Here is a 21,214-nt window from a genome sequence, read left to right as displayed (position 1 = left end):
TTGTGTCCTGTCTGTTTCCCTTGTGCAATGTCTTTTCTACACTACAGTTTCTCAAACAGTACATGTTCATGTTTAGCCACCTAAATCAAGCTCCATTAACCACTTCACGTGGAGATATCTATGTGTAGATACCAAAACACAGCTTTTCCAGTCTATAAATTGAGATTTATATACTGCAGACTCATGTGTGCTTGCTTATATCATGTCCTTGATGTCATATCCTCTCTATTTTATAATGTGTATTTTTCATGTACATAAAATGCAACATTGTGCTGTGTTTCTCTGGAGCTACAGGTTAATATTAACCTTCTTATTTAGGAGGCCTCTTTCTGCCACTTGTATCCATCTATAAATTTTGTTTTTCTTTCAGCTGTGGCTTGGGTGCAAATGCAAAGCAGTTCAGCATTCAGCAGCAGCTATTGTAGATACTTAAAATGATGACGAGTTGTAGCTTGGCCAGATTGCAGTAGCTAGTAACAGCATTTGTCTTTTCTCTCACTTCCTTATTACCACCCCTCTCCTCTCCTGTTTCTTCATTCATCTTTCTTTCTCGTTTTTTAGATTGATCTTATGCATCTTCCTTTTCTGAAATACCTTCCTTACTTGTATTTCCTGCTTCTCCTGCTTCTGGCATAATCAATATACAGTTTTCCAAAAAAAAGGCAAAAAAAAAAAAAAAAAAAAAAAAAAAGCTGTACATTCAGCATGTTCCCCATAGTTGCTCATTGTTAACATAACAATCTGGTGTCCATGGTATTCTCTTGGGGTTTTTTTCCCTTTTCTTCTTCCCCTGCCTGTTTCAGAAGAGCTATTATGTTACTTCCTAGAAGCTTTGAGGTGATAACAGGCATAGACAAGCACAATCTGTTCATTGTCAATATGAATGTTTGATGCTGCAACTGAAGCACACATGGGTGCAAACTCTTGATATATGCAGAAAAACATGTACAACCTTTTTTTGTACACTTCTTTTTTTCTAAGAGTAAATGCAAAGTCTCAACACCTTTTCACTACCAAAGCCTTAACATGTCTCACCCTCTGATAAACCCTCCAAGACAGCAAGATAATGACATGGCACACTGAATCACAGGGTCTGGGTAAAACACGACGTTTTTAAAAATAAAGATCCTGAAGTTACTGATCTCACACCTGACTCTTAGTGGAGAGTCACCCTGACATCTGTTTGCTAAATACTGAAGAATCACTGTCTGCTCTCTCTCCTTCATCGATTTGAGAACATTTCAAACGTTTCCTTTGGTGATTAGTTCAAACACCTTTGCTGTTCAATGAGCAGGGCTTATCCTGAGTGCTTGCTTAGCTTAAGGTATGTGAGAGACCACATTCAGTGCATGTAACCTGTGTATCTCCTGCAAAGTCAGGACGTTTCAGAGCTGCAATTCTTCAAGCAGTCTGTGCCAATGCTCATTGCAAAACATCCTATAAAAAATATTGGGTAGCCCAAGATCTCAGGTGTCAAAAGTTCATATTTATAATTTGGATTTTTTTGTGCTGTGCTGCCAGAATGGGGTAGAAATTAATAATGTTCACGAACATGTTCCATTTGTCTTCTTCATCCTTGGACCTTAGCAGGGTCCAATTTTAATGTGTAATTTTATGTGAGTAGTAAAGAATATATCTTCAGTTCTTTGCCATGACTTGTTCATCACTAATCTTATTCCAGGAGAAGATTGCTGACACTGTTGGGTGAGATTGAGTGAAAATAAACAACTGTTACAAACATCCCTTTGTCTTGCTCAACTATTGAACTGCCATGGAATTACTGTTGAATAAACCTAAGCAGAGCCCAAACTCTCTGTCTCTACCTTCCTGTATGGTCCTTAGAATGTTTGATAATTCATTTCTTATTCCTCATTATTAAAATAATGATATGCACTTAACAGCCAGCTTGGAATCCTGTTGTTGGGTGGTGTCCCAGGCCACTAAACAATGTACTCTTATTTTGTCTATTTGAAAAAATCAGTGTAAAGATCCTTGATCCTCTCAAAACATCAGTATCTGTGTTCTGCTGTAGAGGATAACAGAAAGGGTAACTCCACAACCTCTTTCTACCATATACTGTGCAGGGTGGGTTTCCTGAGAAGTATAAATTGTGCTGTTTGTGTATCAGGTACAAGTTGTTTGAGATTCATATGTAGACTTAGACATCTCTCAAATTATCTGAGTGTGGTCTGGGCTTTCTCTCTGTAGTCAGTGGAAAGAAATGGCATTTCTTGAACACAATTTGGCCTGTTTGCGACAGTTAAATCAGGATGAAATGATTCATCACATAGAAACATTTCTCATAACAGGAGGTGAGTCTGGACGATTGGAAGAGATGCAGACACCTGCCTAAGTATAGACAAATAAAACCCATCCATTATATATGTTCTGATGTAGAAATAATTAAAAAAAAAAAAAGAGGACTAGAGTTTGGGGTGTACCAGCTTTAGATATAATTGAATTAGCACCAGTAAAATTACAAGTTAAAAAGTGATAAAATAATCTTGATGATGGGCAAACAACGTGAGTAAGTCTCCTATGTCCAGAACTGCTGTTTTCTTTACTGCTATCTGAAGTAGCTATAGTAACAGCAGTGTAAGATGTCTGTGTGTGCTCCAGTTGTACTTTTCAGTGAAATTGTTGGCATTTTCTCTCTCCTATGATCATCTCCAAGTCATACTGTCTCCCCACGTGGAGCACCACACAGCACTGGTCTTTGACGAGGACAGATTAACTTACTGTCCAGCTCTCAGCTGTACTTCCATGGTCCTGCTGTTCATATTTTAGACAAGCCAGGTGAACAAAATCCCATCACCTTCCCTCTTCCATGACCCTGCAAGCACAGGAATACACTATATTTGCTATAATACTGGAGGGTTTTCAGTCATTTGCCTTGTTTAAATCTTAAACTCCCTGAACAGAACAGATTCCCTTTTTTCTTCGAGAGATTGTAGCACGACAGTGCATCTCGTGAAGACAGGCTTTGTGATTCTGAGCTTCTGGAATATCCCATTGTTTCATTCTTGAGTCAGGCTGTGAGGCTGTGGCTGTATCAGCTCTATAGCTAGGCTGGGAGTCAGAAGGAAATTCCCTTTCTGATATTTACCTGTCTTGAAAATTACATTAATCTGGCTTTGAATTGTCTAACATAAAATGGGTAGAATACTGATATAGAAACTTACCTTATTTTCTCCTTTGCAGATGACCATTCCAGGATATGTCTGAAAGGTGAAAGCAGCCACGACAATTCAGACTACATCAATGCCAGTCCAATTGTAAGTATGGTAACCTATGAGAAGTATTCTAGTTGATCCTTGCCATTCCTTGTTGTCAAAATAGGCTCACTCCAGGCACCTCACTGCTAACCTCAGCTTGGGAGCACCTCACAATGCTGGTGTTTCAGCCTGTCCTTTCAAATTGAAACAAAATGTATGTGCATGCAATACCCTTGAAGTTTATTTACTAAGAAAAGGTCAATAGATAACCCTCATTCTACCTTGTAATACTGACAGTTTTTCTGTACTTGATATTGGATATTATTAACTTACAGATTATAAAATTCAGTGCTTTACTTTAGTGGAGCTTTTCCTTCTCCCAAGAGGTAAAAGTAGCTCATTCTTTTTTGCATTGTCTTACCAGCTACAGTAGGAGGGATGGTTTCTGTAGGCATGGAGAACTGAGCCCCACAGACTTCTGGGCTTCTTCTGCATTAGGAAGTGACATTTTCTCTTACCCTTCTTCCTCTGTTGACTTAGTGATGCACGGTCTAGTGGTTCTGTAGCTCTCCTGGTTCTTCTCTGAGCTTGCTTTTAGAAAGCAAGAACAAGATCCCCTAGTCCCTGTGTATTCATTCCAGCTGCAAAGTAGGTCAGTCCAGTTTTTGTGTCCAGGTACTCCAGTGTGGCCCAGCTGCCATCTCCCATGACTGTGTGAGCTGAATGTGAATCCTTTTCTTGTCCATGAAAGGTGATAGGGATAAAAGGTCTCTATTTGTGGGCACTGGTCAGTGGCATTGCCCTGTCATAGCATCTCAGTGGAAGTGTCAGGATATCCATGTGAAGGGGGAAAAGACACTGTGTCCTTGACCTCTGTGGGACTGCTGGTATTGCAGTCACATTTTCTCACAGTTTTTATTCACATTAATTAGGCAGCAATAAGTTATTATAGGGCAACTGTGAGAAAGAACTTAGGATGCAGAATAAGATCTCACTGCAGTGGGCTGTATTTGCCATTACTGGCTCATTTTCCTGGGGAGTATCACTCCCCCAGTTAAATGACTTTGTGTGGGCAAGGCTGCTGACAGTTTGCAACAGCATGAAATTACAGGCTGCTTCCTTCCAATGTTGTTGACAATACTTTTTTTCTTTAAAAAGCCAACAGCTACATAGAAACTGTTCCCTGATCTTTGTTTCAGCAGAGTTCAAAGCTTCATTTCCTTCAATACATGAAAGTGTTTTATTCAAAGAGTTAAAAAACACACAGAAGCCAAAAAGCACCTTTGGGATATTTTTGTCTTTGGCTTAGGGTAGAGGGGAAACCAAAGCTCCTGCATGTTAAGGGATTGCCAGTTTCCATTTCAGAGGACAAGGGTAGATAGGCACAGATTAGAGTTTTTAGACTGTTTTCAGGTATGTCTCTGACTAGACCAAGCTCTATCTGGCACCAGGATCAGGGGATCACAGAAGGTCATGTCCCAAGGAATATGCATCCTGCTTGTAAAATCATACACAGAGGTCCAGCTCCAGGGCTTCAGTGCTCTGTTTGTGTCTTCAGGACCCAGCTGGTGAGTTATGTTTGGTCAAGCTTTCATCTGGTAGTAGAAACTGAGGGGTTTTGTGGGAAGGACAGGAGTGGGAGGTGATAACTGGAAGTGAGATACTGTATTCTTGTAAGAGCTTGGTTGTAATTCACATGGCAACAACGTGGTATCAAAGTGCAATTACAGCATCTGTAGACAGTGCTACGCCTGGTTCAGTGTCGACAGCAGCACAAATGCTGGGTTTTTACTGAATAACTGGGCTTCTGCAACCTGCCCAAAAGTCTGTGTAGACACAGCTAGTTTTAGTACACACATTTGGCTGGAGAACAGGGTAAATTCTTGCATGTGTCTGTTGCAACTGTAGTTTTGCATTATAGTGTAACTATTTCTTTAATTACACTGAAGAGTAAAGTATTAGATTAAGTAGTGTTGGAAGTGGAGAAACAGGACTAAGATATCCTGTTGACAAAACTAGGAAGAGGTTTGCTTTATCAGGCTGCCCAAAGCTCGTGCAAGCACAGGGTTCCTCCCACACCTTTAACTCTTGTCTTTTTACAAAGGGTTGTAATCTTGCCTTTCCATCCAGCTCTTAATAAGGGTCCTTCTGGAGGGTTAGAACATATTTCTTTTTTGTAGTTTTCCCAGACTCCAGAATTCTGTTCAATACAACAAGTCACACTGATGAACCAAAGATTCTTATGGCTGTCTTTGTATCTGTTGCAGAAATACTTCTGTGCCCAGAAATAAGTGGGTTCTAGGAAACAAGTGTTTCATTAGACTGGGACAAGTGCCCAGTAACTTGAATAGCCAAGAAAAACTGTCAAGAAAAAAATTCAAGTTCCTCTTCTTCATGGTAGGATAGAGACCCTACTGTGAGAAGTCCCACAGCTTGATGTTTGTGTAGACCTGCTGTTCCAAGGAAAGAGATGCTCCAGTTACATGGGTTTGCTCCACTGAGCCAGTAGTCATATTGCTATTTTGAAAGCAGTAGATCAAAATGTGTTTTCTGAAGGTGATGCAGTGGGGGGCTGATAGGAGGAAATCCCTGCTTTGCAAGCCCATAGTCTGGAAAGATTCCCTGCAAACTGCTGAATTTTGAGCCAAATTAAATATCATCAGATTAGTGTAAACATATTTGTTAATCTTGTGTAGTTTTGTATAATGAGGTCAAATATGGAAGTGGCAGAGATACTCAGGCTCTGTTCTCCCCACTTCAAATGCCTAGTGCAATATTGGATTGGGCACTTGATTCTGCAATATTTACTGTGTTTATACAGCTAGTGAAGCCTAAGTTGGACATATGTGCTATTTCTACTGCTGTTTACTTGAGATCTTTTCTGGTACATTCAGTCAGTGTCTGTGTGAGCACACAGTGGATGTGGAGTATCAGTACAACTGCTTTCACTCACTCTTGCAAAAATCCTGCCATTTCTTTCCTTCAGACTGTTTCAACTTAAATAACCTCAGTAATTGTCCTGTCAATACAGTGATGCTCCTGGTGCATTTGCTCCTTGCAGTGCCTGGGTGAGGAGTGAGCATTGTCCTGAGATGGGCATGGAGAGCACAGGATCAGTGGGATGAACTGACTGGAAGAGGCTTTTTCCTCCCCACGTGTGGGAGCTGTCTGGTGCAGGAAGAGTGTAAAATAAAGTAATTATATTTGAGCTTCAGAGAGAGAGACTGCCAGTCCTGTACATGTTGCTGGGTATCTCCAGCTTCTGGGTCAGTGGTCCAGCCTCCAGCTGGGGCTCATTCAACCTTCACTGAAGTCTAAATGAGTGCAGCAGCACACCGTAAAAAAATCCCTGTGCTAGACAATGAGCTGGCCACCTGCCCACATGTTTCTTCCTTTTAAAAAATGCTGCCCTCCCCTCAATACTTCAATACCTCACAGTAGGATGTGAAAACTGGGGTTATATTGGTGGCCTCACTGCAGCTGGGAATGGGTGAAGAGAATCAGAAAAGATTTAGTCCAAGTTCTTCCCATATGTCTTTTATTTCGCTCTAGCGTGAGGCCAGGCAAAATGAGTCCTTAGGGTAAATTTGCAGGGTAAAAGTGAGGCAGAAATCTGTTTCCCTCTTCTCTGAAATAACATAAAGTACTATGATAATAACTCTGGTATCGGCAGCTGAATGAAAGGCTTGCAATTACAGCACAAGGAGACCCTGACTGTGCAGAATAAAACTGTGATAATTACTTCTGTCATATTTGTACTTAGTCCTCATTAAATTTCAGGAAAATCATCCAGTAGTAAATAATGTGCAATCTTTGCTTTTAAATCAGAGGTCATGAAAGTAAATGGGAAATTCTGTTTTTCCTCATAGGGTGTCTGAGAGAGAAAAAATCCCATCAACTACATTTAAAAACTCCGTTTGCTTATTATTGAAGACACCAGACTGAGGAATGTCATTAGCATGACAGTTTGTTCAAATACAGCATACAAATTTCATCAGCAAGAATAGACTCAAATTCGTAATGGCATAGGCAACCAGATTTGCTTCTTTCATTCCATTAGGGGCTTAAAAGGAAGGATTTAAAAAATTGTTTTAAATTTTAATTCAAACACGGAGATGAGGACCAGCCTACCTTTTTAATTTTAATGTTGAGGTGAATGATTACAGAGTTCGTCTGCATTTGCTGGAAATGCTTTCTTCTGCAAAAACAAATACACATCTTCTTTTAGAGACTGTCTATACTTTGTATAATAAATATATGCCTGGAAGTAGATTTTCTTTGTGTTCTAAACACATGAAGTCTGGAAACCACACGGAAGCTTGAATCCATATGAATGTTGAATTTTTAAGATGTTAATCACATTTCAACTTCCTTTCTGTTATATTTGGTCTACACTGGATTTTGTTCTGCTCTCATGATTCAGGAATATTTCAGATGGACTCAGAGGATTTAGATGAAGGTGAATATGGTGTGACTGAGACCATATCTCACTCAGCATCTTTCTCTGTGGAAAGTAAAGATCTGACAAGCCGAAGGGGAAGTTAAAAGGAAGGAATTAATCAGTGTTATTTACATGAAATTTCAAAATGGTCAGTGGTGCCTATTGACACTTTTACTTCAGTTTGCAGTTTTACAAGGCTGCTTAACAAGAATCTACATGTACCACTCTCAAGGATTTACTCCCACAATGTATTGATTTTTCTGTGTTGCATCAGCATTATCAGTGAAATCGTGCAGCAGCACAATCTCTGTCAAAAACTCAACAAAATTCAGCATTCTTCAGGGAATCCTTGCAAAGTCTTAGAATAGGGCAGTTGGATAATAGAACTCTTGAAGGAAGAACCAGCTTTTATTCTGTAGTAAAGCAAAGGTGGAATCCTGGTCTGATATTAACAAGATACAACCAGTTGTGATAATGTTCTTCATATATTTTCCTACTTAAGTCAGTACTGTAAGTCAGCTTATACAACAAACCCCTGTAGGAAAACATAAGCTGTGCCACTAAAGTTTTCTCTAGTTTTCCTTTTCCAAGAAGAAGTCTCATTGCTCCTTCTTTTTCTTTTCACTTGCTTTTCATGCAGGTACTGACAGAAATCAGTACAATCAATTGCATGGCCAGTAATAGTAATCCTTGACCCCTATTATAAAATCATGGAAAAATAGATTGAAACATTATCACCAGATTTGCCTTTGCTGTACTGCAGAGAAAATGAGAATTCCATCATAGTAGAACAGTTGTAATTATTGTAAGTTTTTCTTTCCAACAATGGCTGTTCGATCCCATTCTGATGTAAGCCTTGTGAACTTGATGCTTTGATGTGGAAATAGAGGTAAAAATCATGTTCTTTTTGAACAATTACTATTAGGGTGATTTCTGAAGGTTGTTCTGATGTAAAGTGTTGGCAAACAATCAATTTTTGTTTTAATAGTTGATTGTATGGAGTCTGGAGTACTCCATTCTTCTCTGGAGAATACAATTTCCATTTTATTTTCATGAAGTGAGAAATCTGAGGGATCCTTGAAAGAAGGTAATGACTACTGACATAAAAAAAAAAAAACCTTTTACTTGATCCTTGATTAGTTAGTTTAAAACCCATTACTGACTTTATTTCTTTATTCAAACTTCTGTTAACTTTGATAGATTAAGATGCCCTTGGTGTTCTTGGTGACCTTGAGAGAATAAAAAAGAAAAAAGCAAAAACATTCAAGAACTATCTCTTGCCATCACCTACTCACATTAAATTGAATGTGACCAGACTGGGGATTTTTCACACTTTCCTTGAAATACATGTTCTTTTAAACAGCGCATGTAATACAAAATTGATGAAACTAGGAATTTCATTTAATTAGTTTAAACTTTGCTCTTATTTTTGTTCAGTTAAAGATCATTTAATAGTGTGATAGCATTTTCTGCCATTTTCTATTTGCTCCAAGCAAGAAGAGTTTCTGCTCATAATTGTTTTTTTGTGCAACACAATGTGCTTGGAATGTAATAATTGTAATTGTCTTTTGAATTATTGTTAAACTGCTGATATACTTCACCACTCTGTGCTTATTGTAATGTTTGCCACGTTCCAACAAGCACCTTTGTGACAGAGGTTGATTAGTGCCGAAATGCCAAGATTGGCCTATTCCTGATTTATCAGCTGAATGTTGAGACGTATTTCCTCCATGACAGCACTGTTTGCATCATCCTTGATTCCTTCTGCCTTTGTTTTCTGACATGTCTACATTAAAAAAAAAAAAAAAAAAAAAAAACAAACTATTTAGGAAGAATTCATTATATTTTTTCTAAAGTTTGGTGTATTTACTGTTGGTTACATTTCCAAGCCAAGCTCTAGCCTGTTGGAGAAGTGACATCATTTTTTGAGTGGATGCATCCCACAACAATTTCCACTGGGAGTAGCACATCCTCCTTGGTGTAGGTCAATTTTTCTAAGTTAAGATTTTTAGTTCCAGCATAGGAAATCATTTCACCACAAGTTAAAATCCTGTAGATCTTTGGAATTAAAAAAAAAAAAAAAAAAAAAAAAAAAAAAAAAAAAAAAAAAACACCAGCAACAAAAAATTTCTACTGTAATGGAGAATAAAAAAACTCCAGCTTTTAAGCTTGACTTTGCTTGATCACATTTGCTTTTGTTTTCAGCTCTGTTTAGTTCAGTGTCTCAGTTCTTACAAAACAAAGCCAAACAAAACAAAACAAAGTTGCCCCTTTTGAAATGTTTCCTAAGGGCTTTTTTGTTAATACTGATTTCTGAAGAAAGCTCGTTTTCCTTGGTCTTAAAATACCCACATTAGTAAATGTCCTGCTATCAGAATTGCTTATGTCAAAAGGCAAAGAAAGCAAGGTTGAAATCTGTTATGAGCAATTGCTTGTTGGGAAGATTTATTTGCTGATAAGAGAATCATCCCAATTAAACTTGGAATAAAATGATGGTATTATAGACACCCTGATGGAGGTTTTTTATAAGTATGGGTGGTGAATCAGAAGTAAACTTTTAGTCTAAATGGATTTAGTGACTTTTACCTGTGTTCTGTTGTCATGGAGAATTTTAATATTAAGTCCAGCTTAATTATACATCAGAAAATTAGAAACATAAAAGTGTTCTCTTCCTTTTTGCAACATTCATCATATTGTTGTTCCATTAGAATAACTTACATCTGTTCTTTTATGGTTCTTCCCTCTTTTATGTTGCACATAATTATGAGGTGCCTTCTTTTACGCTGACATGTACCATCACTGAAAATTTTGATAGGCTATGAATAAATTCAGGAGATGCCTGTTAATGCAAATGTGACTCACATTCATTCTTATTCAGATCTTTACTTATAGAACAGAACTGTGTATTGAGACAAATTCTGCCTTCAGCTACATGGGTATAAGTTAACTCTCACCGACTTCAGTGTCACAGAGTCACACCCACACATCTCAGAGCTGAAATGGGTCTCTTTTCTTTATGTTCAAAGTTTTGTCCTGCCCAGTTCAGGGTTAGAAAGAGTTTGTTTGTTTTTTAATCCTATCAGCAGATCTTCTTTTTCAGCAGAATGGGTCCTAAGATTTAGAACCAAGAAAACCACCCATCAGTTCGAAAACATTCATTGTAACACACTAATCCTATTTACTCCTGATGGCTTTGTTTCTTAGATTCTTTATTTTTTCTGCTCAGTGAATTTTCTGCTCCTTGAATTAAACGTAATAATTAAGGTCTTTAAGCAGAGCTTCCTCCATTGAGGCCAAATCCATGCATTTAGATAAATCAGCTAACCAGAAAAAGCCAGAAACTGAATTTGTTCCCCATTTTTGCTGTTTTTTAGTTACATGTGCCCTTGACTGGCATGGTGGAAATGGAGAACATATTTAGATGTGTGGAGCATTCTTAGCATTCAGTGTAGAAAAATGTTTCAAAAGGCTCCTAGGTTGCTATGAAACCACAAGTACTGATCTCCAATAAATGCTTTTGTCAGCCACCATAAATGATCTTACTCTGCATATTGAGGACATGGGACATTGTTCATCACGTGTGCTGATATTCATCTGGTGCCATCAGTCTTCTGGGGGAAAGCTTCTCCTCTGAGCTTACAAATAGAAATAAAACACTTTGCTTGCCAATAAAGGATGGAGGGACATGACAGTACTTTAGGAAGTCCCTTGTTCTGCCCTCACATACTTTCTGTCTCTAACACTGCAAGGGATTTCCTTTAAATAAATCCAGTCTGTGCTCTTCTTCCTTATTCCAGATGGACCATGACCCCCGAAACCCTGCATATATTGCCACCCAGGGCCCTCTCCCTGCTACTGTTGCTGACTTCTGGCAGGTAAGTTAAACATTTCTTTGAAAACTGAATTTATATCACAAGTTTTCCTGTGCTTCTTGAAATGTTATTTGTGTAAAAGTATGAATAACCTTAATTCAGACATCCTTTTAAAATCTACTACATGGATATTCAAGCTATTTATGTGTAAGATAAGCCCTGCTAAGGAATAGTTTATCTGTAAATTGTACTGAAAACCTCAGGGCAAAGTATTGATATTTTAGTGCCTGGTCTCTGTAATTAAATTACTGCCAAGGATTCAGTGATTTTCAGAGGGCCTGAAGAGTGTAGCCACAATTCATTGTCATTTTCCAGATCAGAAAGGACTTAACACTGAGTGTCATGAATTTTCCATTGAAATCCATTCCACACATCCCAGGTCTCCAATAGGCTTAAATCCCTGTGCATTTCCCCTACCACAGGCAGTTAGGATCCAGCTGCATAAATTTACGTAGGGTCAGAATTTTTTGCAGGATTGGGGCTAAATGAGGTAGTTACTGATGCACAATTAGGAGTTTACTTTGTGTGCAGGTGTTTTAGTGCTGGTGCAGCTCTCAGATTTGGACCAACACACATTGTCAGGGTAGATATGTGTGATGGTGTGATGGGTACGAGTGTTAGATATTCCTTTGGAAGTGCAGAACTGTGTCTGAAAGTTTACAGAAGCTGCCTGGGGAGAAGGCCAACTGGGGCTTATTATCAACATGAACATATGCTTTTACTTTTTGTTTTGCATTATGAATTTAGGAGTTTTTGTTCTGAAGATAAGAGAATGTCTGCGTGACAATTTCAGAAATGTCACTGTATTTTAAGAGCTTGAATCAGTTGAAATCATCTCTTCATCTGCATCACCTGACCTATCATTAGAAAGTATTAATTGATCCCTTTTGAAGACTCTTTTCATGTCACAATTTTTATGATGAGAAATCAGGCATTTTCCAAAGAATTACTGAATTTTGGGTGCATGGATATTGAAGTGCTCAGTTCAGGATATTTTAGGACTGTTTTCTAGAAAGAAAAGCAGAAAACTTCTGTTTGAAGTCAGGTGAGCTTTTGGTCTACCTTAAATTTTCAAGTAATTTGTGATTTTTGCCTTCACTGTTTGGCAATTAGCTAGAATTGAGAACACTGATCCTTTTTTCTTGGCACATAGATTCCCTCTAACAGGCATGATACTTGAAAATGTATTTGTTAAGTTACACATGCAAAATCAAATAGTATGTTAGCTATTCTTTAATAACATTTTATGATTTCTATGGCCCAGGTTTCTAATGGTTTATTTTTTTGTATTTGTACATCTACATTGTGTATACTTTGACCTGTAAATGCCCCTTTACATGTTGAAAAATGCATGTTCTCATTTATAAATAAGGCATTTTAAAAGCCAACTTAGAGTAAGCAGTGCAGAAATCAGAATCAATCATACAAATATAGTATGAAGGATATCTTTTGTTCTTCTCCCACACCAGTCTGAAAGGTTAGACAACCTGTTTGCATGGTCACAGAGACTATAACCTTGTTTCTTTGTTCTGTGGCATAATCATCTTCATTCCACTTCATGCTTAAAAGAGCTCTTTCTTTACTTTCTTTCCTCATGCTATTTTGTGTGGAAGAGTGTTTCTTCACTTTCCTTCTGCTCTTTTTGCTATTTCTCTTCCAGTAATCCATCAGTGAAAGTTCACTACAGCTCCCCACAGATTTGTTGTAAATGTCTCCTCAGAAACAATTTGGGAGCCATGATTCAGCTTTGGTTTGAGTTATGGCTGTGTGCATTTCTGATGTGATGCTCTTTTACTGTTTCTTCTGTTAGGTTCCATAGAAAAGGTGTTTTCTAAAGTTTATTTTGATAATGTCTGTCTTCAACATAACAATCTATGCCAGTGTCCTGGTTTGGTCCATTATCCACTTTTCTTAAACCTCCTGCAGATCACATTTCAGTGTGCCAGTTCTTGTCCCAAATCTTTTACACAGCCCAGGATATCAATCAGATGTAATAAACAGGCCGAGAGAGGTGAGCTCCTTGCAGAACACTGCGTCCACAACCACTGAAATGAAAGAGATCCAGTGTACAAGTCAAAAGCCACAGCTTGGACATGTTGCAGTTTATGCCCAGTTACAAGAGAAAAGTTAATTTCTATTTTTCACTTAATAGTGCCTATTTTAATGAAAAGCACAGGAAACCTGAACTTGCTGTGGAAAACAGTCTTAACTCCTGTCAGGGCACAATCAGTTGATATTTACTTGCATACAGTTTATGGTGCTTCCATGATGCTGCCACCAGGGATTGTTTAAAGATTCAATTATTCATTCCTGATACATCTTCCCAGTGGTTCTCCTCCTTCTCCCTCCTCCACTTAATGCCAGCTGTTGCAGAGTTGCGTCGCTGTTTTCCCCATTTTGTGCTCAGTGAAGCAGTTTTCTGACTGATAGTGAGAAGAGTGACTGACTCCACAGAGATCTGGGACTATTCTGCTGTTCCTTGTCTAAATGCACAATGTCATGCTTTAGCAAATCCAACAGAAACTCTTGGAGCTTTGCATCACCTTCCATGGCAATGTTTACTGGATGTATTGCTTTTTACTTTTGCAGAGATAAAGTTGCTGTGATTCCCAAGAGCCAGGGTGCACAGTGGGCATCAGCCACCTCTTTGTGTCTTGGCCAAAAGGTTGCCCCAGCAAGAACCTGTTGTAATTGTTTCCACTCCTGTAGGCATTTCAAGCTGACTTCTAGAAAACTCTTGTCTATAGAGCATTTGTTTTACTTGAAAGTGTAAGGCAACTTTCTCAGCATTTACACCACAGCTGATATCCACAATGAAATCCAAACTGCTTCTGATCTGTGCTGCCTGTCTACATTTCCTGCTCTCATTCCAGATATAGTTTCTAAACCAACTTTCTCTTAAGCTTTCATTATATTCTCCCACCAATCAGTGATTACCTCTACAGTAGCAAGAAGTCTGGCCTGCTATGAATGGATTTGTGGAATGTCACAATACTTTGGAGGTTTTACCAAACAGATAATTTAGTCTTGAGCAATCTTTTTTTCTAGTTTTACTGGCAGGCCCCTCTAAAACCTGCTATGTTGATCCAGTGCCCAGTATTTTAGTGTGGGTGCCATTAGACACTTAGCAACCAAATTTCCATTTACTCTATTCGAGTTGCCCAGATCCAAACAAAGATCGTAGCTAGCTCAGTGCCTTTGCTTTCTCAAACTAGGTGGAGGTTTTTCATACAACATTGATGGGGCTTGGTCCAGGCTCATGTAGTTTAGCATTCTTAGTACAGGTGAACAGATCCAAGCCTAGTACCACTATGAGATTGAAGAGGCACCAGTTCCACTGATCTCACTTGTGGACACTTTGTGGAAGATTATGTCTTTTTGATAGGGTGGAGAAGAGCGAGTATCATTCTTCAGTACCATTTAACTTGAGCCACTAGAGTTGGCTATTAGTCTTAGAATTTTTTGTAAAGCTTGATATTCATTTGGGTTTCCAAGTTGACCTGAGAGATCAGCTTGATGGGAGTTTTTCTTTCAAAAGCACAATTTTGAGTTGGAGATGGTCCAAATACCTGGATATTGGTCATTTGCAAATGGTGTTTGTAGATGTTGTAAGAAAAATAATGATAAAAAAGGTAATAATCTTACACTGACTTTTCTAATGGCAAAAACCATCCATGGTTATTTGTGTCCCTCCAGTTTACTTCTCCAGCTCCTCGGATTCTTGGCATAGCTTCTGTGAGTCAGCAAGGGCCAAGTTAGCTCCAACTTTCCTGGCTCATGTATTTCTTTGAAAACTTTCTAGCCTGCAGGAGTTGTGTTGTCAGTCATCTCATTGATCTGTTTTGCCACAGGGCTTCCTAATCTGTCTGGATGCTCTGTGTTTGTGGCTCAAGCAGAGATTTCATCTCTACCCGCTTGTCATCTCTTGGACCACTCTGGAAATTTTCCAGCCACTACTTTAATTAATTTTGAAAAGCCTCCAGCTGATTTAAGTCTTCTTTTAATTTTATCTGGTCTTGTTTTCATCTCTTTTTATCAATTACTATTTCTGAGAAATACATCCTTCATTGATTCTATTTTGTTCGGTAGGAATTCCACCTCACGATTCCCTTTCTTGAAAACTGGATGACTGTCCTCACATGGTATTAATCCATTTTTACCTGAGTGGTTAAACAATTTGTCAGGTCTATGGGTTGTTTTCTTCTCAGTTGGAAAGAAAATTCATCCTCAGGACAGGGTTTTGCTTTGATAGACTTCCATTTTATTTACAAAGAAAGAACAGAGTTTTATTTCCTTGAACAAAGACTGAATCAAATAACAGTCAATAACTTCTTTTTTCCAAAGCTCATTCACCCGGTGTTTTACCCCCAACCTCTCTTTCAGCTTTTCTTCTACCAGGATCACAATTTGTCGAGCTGTGCTGGTGGTTTTTTTATTCCTTTTACACATTTATGCTGCTTATCAGGATTAATCATCTTGCCTTGATTAATGCTCTCTCTCTGCATTAAGCATATCAGTTTCTAGAGAAACTCATGGGTCCATATGCTTCATGTTTCCCTTGTTTTTGATGATAACTTCTGTAATTTCAGTTATCAGCCTTCATAAAAGAGTTTGCTTGTTTCTTACATTTATCTTGAATGAAAGGTGATGATTTTGTCCAGCAGTTTCAGTGAGATTTCACTCAGCTCTTTCACATAGCGCTATTAAAATTCAACATCTCTTTGAACATAATTCAAAAGAAAGAGGATGTAGAACATTTCTGATCTATAACAAGTTTTCGCAGCAGGAGTTCCATGTTGTGAATAATTCTGGAGGCATAAAATTTTATTATTTTCAGTATGTGCTGGGTTATAATTCCACAAAATATTTGACATGAAGTACATGCCTTAACTTGCAAAGTGTTCTAAGAAGCAAGGGATGATAATATGCAAGAAACTATTTCTAAGAGTTAGGATACTTAAAACCAACTGTCCTTTCACTGAAAAATTGTTCCTAATTATGCTGGTTTTATAAATTGCATGTCTCCTAAGGTTCATCATTTCCAAATAGAGATTTCTGTAGGAGGCCATAAATTTTGCCTCTGGAAAATACCCCATATCAGGTCTTTGTTTCATGAATCTACCCACGTTTGCCTTTTTTTCTCCTCCTTCTTTTTGGAGGGAAGGGCATTTTCATGTTTTTTTTTATTTTACCACATGAAGTGAAATAGGGGGAGGGAACAAGCACTTCATGCCAATGCTTTAGTTGCCTTAGAAAATGGAATAATATGTGATATATACATACTTTTATAAGCATTTGTTGTGCTCCTGCAATGTCCTCTCTTCATGAAGAACATAATTAATCATTGTCTGAACATTACAGAAGTTCTGCTGAAGGAGTAGAGAAATATGATTTTCCTCATTTTGCAAATGCTGAGTTAGGTACTGTGCACCTATAACAGTAACCCATGAGGGTAAGTTAAATACAGTCCACACTCGTAGTGGACACACAGTTTAGACCAAAAATCTCCATGGGTTTTGCCTAAACAGACCTATAGCACAGGCTACAATAGATAGCCTGAGCTAGCTGTTGTATGTATCTATTGTATATATCTATTGTATATATCTATTCTATATATTTATTGTAGATATCTATTGTACATAAAGTGTACATTATATATGTATATTAATAGATCCCCCAATGCCTTCCTCTGGCAAGGATGACAGAGCAGCCACCACTCATGAACAGCAGGAGCTGATGAAAGTCAGGAGCAGGAAGGCAGACTTCTGGTGCTGCCCCTTTGTGGTTGGGATGCTCCTCTAGGAAGCAAGGAAAGGCTTGAGCCTACACGTTCTGAATCAAACACATGCTTTTCCTTACCCCATTTTTCCTCCACTACTTGTCAGCACATGAAATAGTCTTGAAACTGGAAATCTCTTCCGCCTTCTTGTTAATGCTGCCTGAATCTTCCTGACAAACAAAAAGAGACCACACTGGAGTGGAGGTTTGCACTCTTGTTGGCCATAGTGATTGGGGAAATCTCATCTCTGTTCTCTTGATTATTTTTTACTTTTATTGCAGGACCATTAAATGTAAAGTACAGAAGGGGTCCCAAGGATAAAGTCCATAGGCCTAATATGAGCCAGGGAGTTCAGCTGCCCATTTGCATTTCGTTGCCCCAGTCCTGCATTTCTTAATCTAAAACTATTTTTACCTTTCTCTACCCCTGTTCAGGAGTAAGTTATCAGCATCAGTCCAAAAAACTGACTGTTGGTTTCCCTCCTGATCACAACAGCATATTAAGAACTAATTCCTGAATCACAGTCTTGAGGACGTGATAAATCTTTGCATCTCTAATCAGCAACACTTGCTTCTCTCTTCCAGAATTCTTTTGGAATTCAACAAAAGAAATACAAAACACTGTCGGTTGTCTGTTTCCTCTGTAAAAAGGATTAGTCATCAGTAGTCTCCAAGGGCAAATCCCAGTAGCAGGAGACCATGTTCCCATAGTTGAATGAGTCTTCCAGCAAAATCAGTGTTCCAAGCCCATGGGTTGAGTAAGAACAACTGTACCAAACCCTTCTCTGCTCTAAATGCTGGTTTCTGTGCTCCCAGTTCAGCATGTGTTGTGAGTGCTGAAATTAATTTGCAGACTAAATTATTCTTCTGCATTTTGTTCTGTGCAGACACAGTGCTTTCAAGCAGTTGTGATTCCCAGGTTTTATTTTCTTTGCCTGGAATGGGACTTCCTGCATGTCTAATCAGTTCTCACCTTCAGAAAAAAGAGCAGATGAAAACAACGGAAAGCAATTCAATGTGTAAAATATGCATATTTTAATTTAATAAAGGAAAAACAGCAAGGGAGACATAGGCACAGAACAGTAGCCCCTAGAGCTCTAGTAACTTGTCAAGCCATGAGAAATAAATATAGCATTAGAAATTCCACTGGCGTGCAGTGAAGGAGTCTGCTTTTACCACGCTCCTTTCTAATTATGGTTCTGGTTGGAGAAGGTACTTAAAAATGGTCCCTTAAAATTTGCTTCCCTTTATTGTTCAGTTTCCACATATTCAATACTAAAGGAAAAGCTAATTTCTGATGATCTTGGTGGACCTTTGCTCCCTAATGTGGTTTTGTCAGCAGTGTAGCTCTAAACAGAGCTCATATTTAAATTATTTAATAATAAGGCTTGAGTTAGGAGTCTACTGAGAAGAATAAGAGCAGTTTATGTCTCTAGGAGAAAGCAGAAAGAGAAATTATTGCAACACATGCAGTCATCTTGAATTTGCCTTTCCTGGTGACTTCCAAACAAGCGTTGCTGCAATAGCAGGGGACATAACACAACTGTGTATTTATATATGGTCCTCCCTGAAGACATTTCTCCAGCTGTAGTCAGATACTTTTTAAGTGAAATACAGATTGTTGACCATTAATCTTTCAACCTACAGACTTGCTTAACTGTCAGGCACAGTTATGATTTTGCAAACAGCAGTTCTGACCTTGCCAGATTTGACTCATTTTATAATAAAATTATGTAATTTACAAACAAAATACTTCACAAAAAATGTTCATATGACTTTTTTACTGGCATGCATTGTGAAGCTCTAGTTGGTAACAAATATCTAAATTCAACCCATTTTTTTTTTCCTTCAATTAAAAGACTCATTTTTTAAAAGCTTGAAAGGCATCACAGTTGAGTTAATTATTTTCACAATATGTAATGGGATTAATGTTATCTAATGCAACAAGGGTTAGTACCTTGCTTTTATTGTTGGTTTGGTGTTTTTTTTAAGAGTCAGGTTTATTCATATTGAGTTTTGATTATCCTTAGAAATTATTTGGGTTCTCTTTGCTGGTTTATCTGCTTTTCCAAGTCTTTGCATTTACCAATTATACCATTGGTATGGGAAGCCTAAAAGACTGAAAAGGTAAATTCTGTAGTTTGCTGGAGGTCTCTCCCAGAGAGCAGCTGGTATGATTAGCATGTTATATTTAGTGAACTGGCTGGATTTAACTGATTATCCCATCTATTTTCTACTTTTAAATCACTGCATTTTAGAAACTTCTCCACTAGTCTCCATTGAATGAAGTGTCTGGGCAGAGCTCATATCTTGTCATTTCCCCATCACAAAAATGACAGAAATGTCTGAAAAAGGAGTTTGGGGAGAATCATTTATTATAAAAAGAAAGTTCAAAGTGATGAAGTGTCTGAAAAAGGAAAGGGGGTTCATATTAACCGTTTTCTTTACAAGCTTGTAAACAAGGACATTTTAAAGTATAAACCATCAAAAACTGATGTTTCATCAGATTTATTGCAGTATTGTAACGCTGGTTCTGCTATTTGTAACTTTGTTTTTCTCATTACATGAAAAAACCAATTCTGTGTTCCTTTTCAAGTAATTCTTACTAAATATAATTCATCCCAATGTGGAAGCCCTTTATATGGGGCTGGATAACCACAGCATGAGGTCTCTACACTTGGTGGATTTCATCAACAGGGAATTCGGAGAGTCTCAAATGCTCTGCTCATCTTTGGGTTGCAGGATTCAGCCTTTAATTTGCAGCAAATGGAACAGTATGGTGTTATTCTTGTCCAAGAAGTGTTCTGAGAATGGTGCATACAGCAGAACCTCATTAAAGATCATTAACATGTTACTCTCTAGGCCTACAGGCTGAAGGTGGACATGTCACACCAGATCATGCAGTGTCCTCCATTTTCAGCAAGGAATACACTGCAGGCTCTGCAGTGAGCTCCTGTACAGACTTGGGCTTTGTCACTCCCACTCACAGGACTCCATCCAACATTTCTTCTTCTCCTGAAAGTATTACCATGAATTACAAACATGAGCCTGCCTAAGTCATCTAAATAAATTTAGTGTTATATACTGCATATATATATATAAATCTGTATATTCTATGATGCATATATATAAATGTATTTAGTTTTTGTAGACAGTTAACATCTAAGGGTTAATTTTGATGGGCTTTGCATGAAAAGAAAAGCCTCTGCCCTGAGGACCTGATGTTCTCTGTATTCTTCTATCACATTGTTCGGGCATACAAAGTTCAGAAATATGTGAATTACTGCATATTTGCAATAGAACTTTTTTCTCCATTCTCCAAGGCCAGCTGAAATGTCTCTTAGGTAAGCACAGAGGCTGTGCTGGCATTGTGCACAGCAGGTCTGGGCTACCTGTTCTTTCTTTACCAAGACACATCCTTGGGGCCACTTTCTAGTTTGAGGGTATGTCTGGACACTGAGCACAGCCAAGTGCTGGGAGATGCAGCTTCAAAAAAACCCATCAATTTCTTAAAGATGGGGAGGTGAAGAGATGACAGTGTAAAACTCTGCCTCTGCCTCACCTTGCTTCCAAGTTATTTGGAAATACGTGGTAATAGATACCAGCCTGATGTTCTAATATTTAAATTAGTGAGGAAACAAAGAAAATGCTGTAGTCCTCCAGTCACAGGCAGTGAGCCTTAGTGAAAATTCCATCTCAATGGTAAGCACAGGAGATGCAGGGACAGTTGCTCTTGTAACAGGAATGAAGGCACTAGGTCGTATTGCCTTCTTGATTTAGTAGATTTGACTTCTACTTTTCACACAATGACCTAAGAGAAATATTATACCCCGGAGTAACTTCGAAATTGTTTGTTTAAATTAACTTTCATTTGGATTTATGCTTAATGAAATCTTCAGAGATGCAGA

General features: G+C 38.2%; 1 protein-coding gene across 1 annotated transcript in view; it reads left to right on the top strand.

The window, feature by feature from the left end:
- Positions 1-21,214, top strand: part of PTPRN2 (protein tyrosine phosphatase receptor type N2) — a 629,378-nt gene that overhangs the window by 575,991 nt on the left and 32,173 nt on the right. Inside the window, exons 16-17 of the mRNA XM_066314564.1 lie at positions 3,202-3,275; positions 11,454-11,531. Of these exons, the coding sequence (XP_066170661.1) occupies positions 3,202-3,275; positions 11,454-11,531 (152 nt within the window). The remainder of the gene's footprint in view (positions 1-3,201; positions 3,276-11,453; positions 11,532-21,214) is intronic.

Source organism: Sylvia atricapilla, chromosome 1 (genome assembly GCF_009819655.1).
Source record: "Sylvia atricapilla isolate bSylAtr1 chromosome 1, bSylAtr1.pri, whole genome shotgun sequence".
In the NCBI taxonomy this organism is placed as follows: domain Eukaryota; kingdom Metazoa; phylum Chordata; class Aves; order Passeriformes; family Sylviidae; genus Sylvia; species Sylvia atricapilla.
This window is presented reverse-complemented; position numbering and strand designations above follow the sequence as displayed.